The sequence below is a fragment of the Pituophis catenifer genome, unplaced genomic scaffold, assembly GCF_029215685.1.
Source record: "Pituophis catenifer annectens isolate HBS135680 unplaced genomic scaffold, rPitCat1.0.hap2 SCAF_2, whole genome shotgun sequence".
Classification (NCBI taxonomy): Eukaryota; Metazoa; Chordata; class Lepidosauria; order Squamata; family Colubridae; genus Pituophis; species Pituophis catenifer.
Window position 1 is genome coordinate 166162486 of NW_027256882.1, and position 6000 is coordinate 166168485.

Consider the following 6000-nt stretch of genomic DNA (forward strand, 5'->3'; position numbering starts at 1 on the left):
AATAGAATAGAATAGAATAGAATAGAATAGAATAGAATTGAATTCTTTATTGGCCAAGTGTGATTGGACACACAAAGAATTTGTCTCGATGCATACGCTCTCAGTGTATATAAAAGAAAAGATACACTTATGGCAGCCATTTTGTGAGCGTGCTCATCGCATGCTTTTAAACTTTTAGTTGTTTTCTAGCACTAAAATATTTCCCCCGTTTGCCATAAACCATGGCCAACAAATGGCTTAGTTTCACAGTAAGCATGTTAAGGCCAAACCACACAAACCTCATGATCACTTAACGCAGTGCACGAGGTGTCACTGGATTTCTTCACTCAACAGTATATCACTGCACAGTTGATTTAGTTTTGGTTTAGTATATTGTATGAACCAGTATGGAAGATAGTGAGAACTAGGCAGAGGAGGTATTCAGTAAGTGCCAAGAACTGGACTATCGCCCAGCTATGAGAAGGAAAACTTTCAAAGCTCTTACTTTAACTGACTTCATTATAAGTCTGCTTGGCAATTTATTTTTATAGAGTTCAAGATTATGCTTTCACTCTAACTAGCATTAAAGGTGTTTTTCCTCAAATCAGTATGATTCAATATGATTCAGATTCATGAGTTTGCTAGCTAGGTGGGCCAGGCAGACAAACATGAGCTATAACCTGCAATCAGTAAATCCCACTGAAGTTGATGAAATCAATGAACTGAAACATTGTTGGGGCAGGAAGCAATATCAGCTTCCAACATAATGACAACCAGAGGCACATCTTAATTTCTTTCTTTTAAATAAAATGCTGTTTTTTACTCCAAAGAGAAAAGAGCTGCACTAAGTTAAATAGCGTAAAGGCTACAGGAAGAAACATAGCTTTGTCCTAATAAAGAATAGAATAGAATAGAATAGAATAGAATAGAATAGAATAGAATAGAATAGAATAGAATAGAATAGAATAGAATACACTTTATTGGCCAAGTGTGATTGGACACACAAGGAATTTGTCTTTGGTGCATATGCTCTCAGTCAGTATACATAAAAGGAAAAATTAAAAAAATACATTCATCAAGAATCATAAGATACAACACTTAGTGATAGTCATAGGTTACTAATAAGCAATCAAATCATACTAGGAAACAAACAGAACAATATAAATAATAAAAATACAAGCAACATGGTTATAGTCATGAGTGGGAGGAGACAGGAAATCGTAAGATACAACACAGTGATAATCATAGGTGATCATAAGTGATCCATCCTACACTGGCAAAAGAAATGTTACAAAAAACATACTATACCTGTCATAGGTTCTCTGGTATCAATTGGCTCTTCTCCACATAGTTCACTCATATAGCTGGGCATAATCTAAATCACCGCTTGAACAAAAAGTGCACTTTCTTCCCTTTAAGAAAAATGGCTTATCCAGGCTACTCCAAATACATGGCTGTTGTACTCACCTCTAGCTCAGTTATATCCCATTCAAAAAACTGATTGGCAAAATCACTCTGCTCATTGCTAAAACTGCTTATTTCTTTTCCAGATAAGCGGAAAAAGTATCTAAAAGATAAACAAATAGAAGGGGGTGAATACTCTCAGGCAATGCACTTCCAAGGACTTAAAAATATTGTAAAAGTGCCTTTGTTCTACCATGAGGTCTTACTATCTCACAAGAGGCTAACATTAGCACTCCCCACTCTAGATTTATTTTCTTCTGGCAAAAGATGCTTCTTTCCCATGTCTAGGTGCTCTTGAGCTAAATTCTTTGTGACTCTATAGATATATCTATTTCCTTGATAGGTTTAAGAAAGACATTTCCCACTGCCAGGAGGGTTTATATATATATAAATATATATATATATAAAAGTTCCAGTCTACCCTGCCATTATTTGATGTGCTCATTTTCCAAATACTCATTAGGTCTAATCCCATTTAGCTTTAAAGCCAAATAAGGACATCCAGAGACAACAACCTGCTGACACTTTCTATACAGTCCTTGTTTAACGACTGCCTCCTTTAGCAAACTTTCCCAGTTACGATGATATTGAAAAAGTAATTTTGTGACCTTGCATTTACAAAGTCTGTAAAGCAAAGGAAATTTGAAGTAAGATTGTAAGTACAGGAGTGGTTTCACTTAGCAACCACTTCGTTTAATGACCAACTTGCCAGTACCATCTAGGATTACCTGTACCTAGTTTTGCAATTTCAGGTGCACCCATTACTTATACTGATAGTAGAAAGTCAGTAGGGAGTAATGTGTCCTGTATCTAAGACTCCTCATGAGGCTGTTATTTTTTTTAAAAAACATACATTCTGGCTTCCTTCCTACAAATTGGCATAGAAAAAGACCACTCATTAGCCATCCAAGACACTCTGCTACCTGAGATGAAGGGTAATATGTCCTACATGCACCACACTCGATCTGCAGTAGTTGCCCAAAATGATTCATTTTATCCAAGAACAGCAAGGTAGGTTAAGAAGAACAAAACTGTCCAGCTTGCTACCAACAATATCCCATTGTACTTTCTGCTTTCTAGTATTGGCTGGTGAGGCAGTTGACTCATAGTAGAGGCAGTCCTACATAACATTTATTGGCTGAGGTTTTAAAATGTATACCATTGTTATCCCCTATACAAGTTAATCAATTACCAGGACAGTGTGGGCAGAGCAGAAGATTTTCCTTCCAGCTCCAAAGAACTGAGAATAGGAAAAGGCACCCTTACCTTCTTTCTCTATTTCAATTTCCCATCACCTTTTGGGTGATGGAAACAGAAGTCATGGCAGTACTGAGGAAAGAGAAGCATGCTTGATTCTCCATACACGTAGTCCTTGACTTACCCCAGTTCATTTAATGACCATTTAAAATTACAACAGCACTGAAAAATGTGATTTATGGCTGTTTTTCCACACTTATCCCTGCATGATCATGTGATCAAAATTCAGACACTTGGCAACCGATTCATTTTTATGATAGTTGCAGTGTTCAGGGGTCATCTGATCACGTTTTGTGACCTTCTGACAAGCAAAGTCAATGGGGAAGCCAGATTCACTTAACAACCGTGTGACTAACTTAACAACTGCGGTGATTCACTTAACAATTGTGGCAAGAAAAGTCGTAAAATGTGGCAAAATTCACTTAATAATTGTCTCGTTTAGCAACAGAAATTTTGGGCTCAGTTGTGGTTGTAAGTCAAGGACTCCCTGCATTTTCTTATATTAAATATATATTAATTTCTTAAATTGCCATTAATTTCTTGAATTACAACTATCTATTTCTATGGCAAAAAAAGATCACATTAAATACTCCGGCAACGATGCCAAGTCTCTATCACTTAGCATGCTTTAGGTTGATTGACATTATAGGAAAATTACCAATAGGTAGCCGGATATGTGAAAATAGCTTTCCAAATTATAACCCAAATGTTTATGTAGCACAAATACAGTTTCTACAAGATCATTAGCATCCCTTTTTCTTCTAATTCAGTGCTGCTCCTACATGCCTTTAGTGTTTATCTAGCATTACAATCACATTAGGTTTTGCTAGACGTTTACCCTAGAAGCAGAATGATCAACACTCCTTTACTTACTGAGAAATTACATTTGTGGAGAAGAGGAAGGATCCATTTTCTAGCTGTAGAGCTGGCAGCTGAGGACGGGTGAGGAATGGTACTACATGAGCTATCAAAGAAGAAGAAAAACAAATTAGGGAGAAATTTTATCTGCATCCCCAAATCTGATCCTATTTAATACACCATGTGTTAAGATGACATAATAGCAGCAGCGTGTGCTTATATTGTGCATACATACTATGCTGTGCATACATACAGAGCAGGGGGTTGACAGAACATGGTTACTTTTATTTGAAAAGACAATTTTCCCCCTTCTTCTTGAAGATTGAAAATGCTGCCCCCAAGTTTGGCAAATTTGTTTTCTAAGGCAAAAATTACTACATATTGCTTAGAGCATTGTAAGCCGCCCTGAGTCTCTGGAGAAGGGCGGCATATAAATCAAATTAAAAAAAAACCAAAAAAACATAAGGGTTTATCAAATTTCTATACACAAACACACACACACCCACACATATATATGTCTTCTTAAGTTTTCGCGGGTGTGTATATGCAAAAAATTAAAATCTCTGGTATTTTCCCACGTCATGTTAAATAAGTTAGTTATAAGTTAGAATTTTAAACATTTTAACTAACTTATTTAACATGATGCGGGAAAACACCGGAGATTATATATATATATATATATATATTCATTGTACGTATATACACAGTATACCTATAAAACGAAATTCACATAACACCCAGAAACCAAGCCCAACACACATGACAATCCCCACCCACCCACCCACCAAAAATTCTCCACCCCTAAACCACCCAAGCATCCACACAGCAGACCAAGTAATGCTATCCATACGATGCTACTATTTAAATATGGAGGCCTTGTCAAAAAGAGATGACAGGAAAGAAAAATAGCAAAGTCTTGCCACCCTCAAAAATACTTGATGAATAAGCCATTTGTCAGGAATGGCATGGGATCTCCTGTTTAAGTAGAGAGTTGGAGTCTTCCAAGGTCCCTTCCAATTCTAATTCTTCCTTATAAATTCCTTATATATGGGAATACACTTGCTAAATTCACTTATATTTAGTCCAATCAATCCACCACTTGCTACTTCCGAGTGAATCATGACGAATGCAGGTTGAGATTCTCCACTCTCATCCAGGTGTTCAGAAAGCCCAAAAGTGCATAGAGTCCATCCCAAAACCACGGGAAGTCATAGGGGAGCAGGGAAATTAAAAGGACATAGTGGGTGCAAAGGGAGAAAGGACTAAAGGAAAAATCCTAAAGACGAGGGGAAAAAAATAGTTTATTAATTCTGTTGCTCGCTGCCACGAATTTTAGGTCAAATAAATACCCAGATCTCTAGGATTGGAGATCTTGCAATTTTTTTTTAAAAAAAAAGTAAGATTTTTCGCACGCCCGGCGGACCCTACGAGGAAAAGCTGCCGTTTCTTGGGGGAATTACCGCCCTCCTGGCACTCACCCTCTTGCGGAAGCCACTGCACCTCCACGGGCGCGCCGGTGGCTTTGGCAGCCGCCAAGACCTTCAGCCCACCAAGGCTGCCTTCGCTCAGGCACAGCTTCATGCTCCGTCCTCCCTCTGCTTCCCAGCCACGCTTCGTCCCCAGCTGATGCAACGAAGCCGGCCCTGACATTAAGGCCCACTCCCCGTCCCCGCCCTCTCCCGCCTTACGTCGCCGTTGGAAACGGGTCCCGCCTCCCACCCAACCCGCCTCACGCCCACTTTGGGGCCTGCGCGCTCGAGCACATCCTCTCTCCCTCAGCCGCGCACCAAAGCCGCACCCTTTGGGACTACCAATCCCGGCACGCATTGCCTACCCAACCGGAAGTTTTGAAGGACGAGGCCCGAGGCAAAAAAAAAAGGGGGGAAACCGGATGTTGCGTAATAATACTACACTCAGATTGTTCGCGGGAGGGTAGAGCGGCGTAATGGGTTTGTTGTCTCTAGTTGTGTTGAATTAGCTCCTGTGGATAATAAAGCGGTTAATAAAACGTTAAATAATAAAATAAATAAAATAAAACGTTAAAAATGCAGTTAATGTGAAATCCATAGTTCTAGAACAAGTCAGGTCTAAATCTGGACCAAATTTGTAACAGTTAAGTCAGTGTTTCTCAAGCTTGGTAGCTTGAAGATGGGTGGACTTCAACTCCCAGAATCCCCCAGCCAGCGCTGCTGGCTGGGGGATTCTGGGAGTTGAAGTCCACCCATCTTCAAGCTACCAAGCTTGAGAAGCACTGACACTGATTTAAGTAGTTAAATAGTAAAGGTACTATCAATTGAAGACTCAGCAGTAGTAATTTAAGTATAAAGCCGAAAGCAGCTTGCCCAGGAGAAAAAAATACCAAGAAATATTTTTTATTAAATCAATTTGAAGTTCCGAAGATTTTCGAATGTTGCATAAGGAAGAGTAATGAAAAAACAGCTT

General features: G+C 39.0%; 1 protein-coding gene across 3 annotated transcripts in view; it reads right to left on the bottom strand.

Annotated features, from left to right (window-relative positions):
* MARS1 (methionyl-tRNA synthetase 1) overlaps positions 1-5165 on the bottom strand; it is a 28434-nt gene extending 23269 nt beyond the window's left edge. For 2 of the 3 annotated variants that reach the window (XM_070937987.1, XM_070937986.1), the window contains exons 1-3: positions 5037-5165; positions 3574-3664; positions 1447-1546 (exon numbers count right to left, since the gene is read on the bottom strand). In XM_070937987.1, the coding sequence (XP_070794088.1) occupies positions 1447-1546; positions 3574-3664; positions 5037-5139 (294 nt within the window). In that variant the 5' untranslated portion in view covers positions 5140-5165. The remainder of the gene's footprint in view (positions 1-1446; positions 1547-3573; positions 3665-5036) is intronic. The other variant, XM_070937988.1, reaches the window with a different exon arrangement.
* Between the last annotated feature and the right edge of the window lie 835 nt (positions 5166-6000).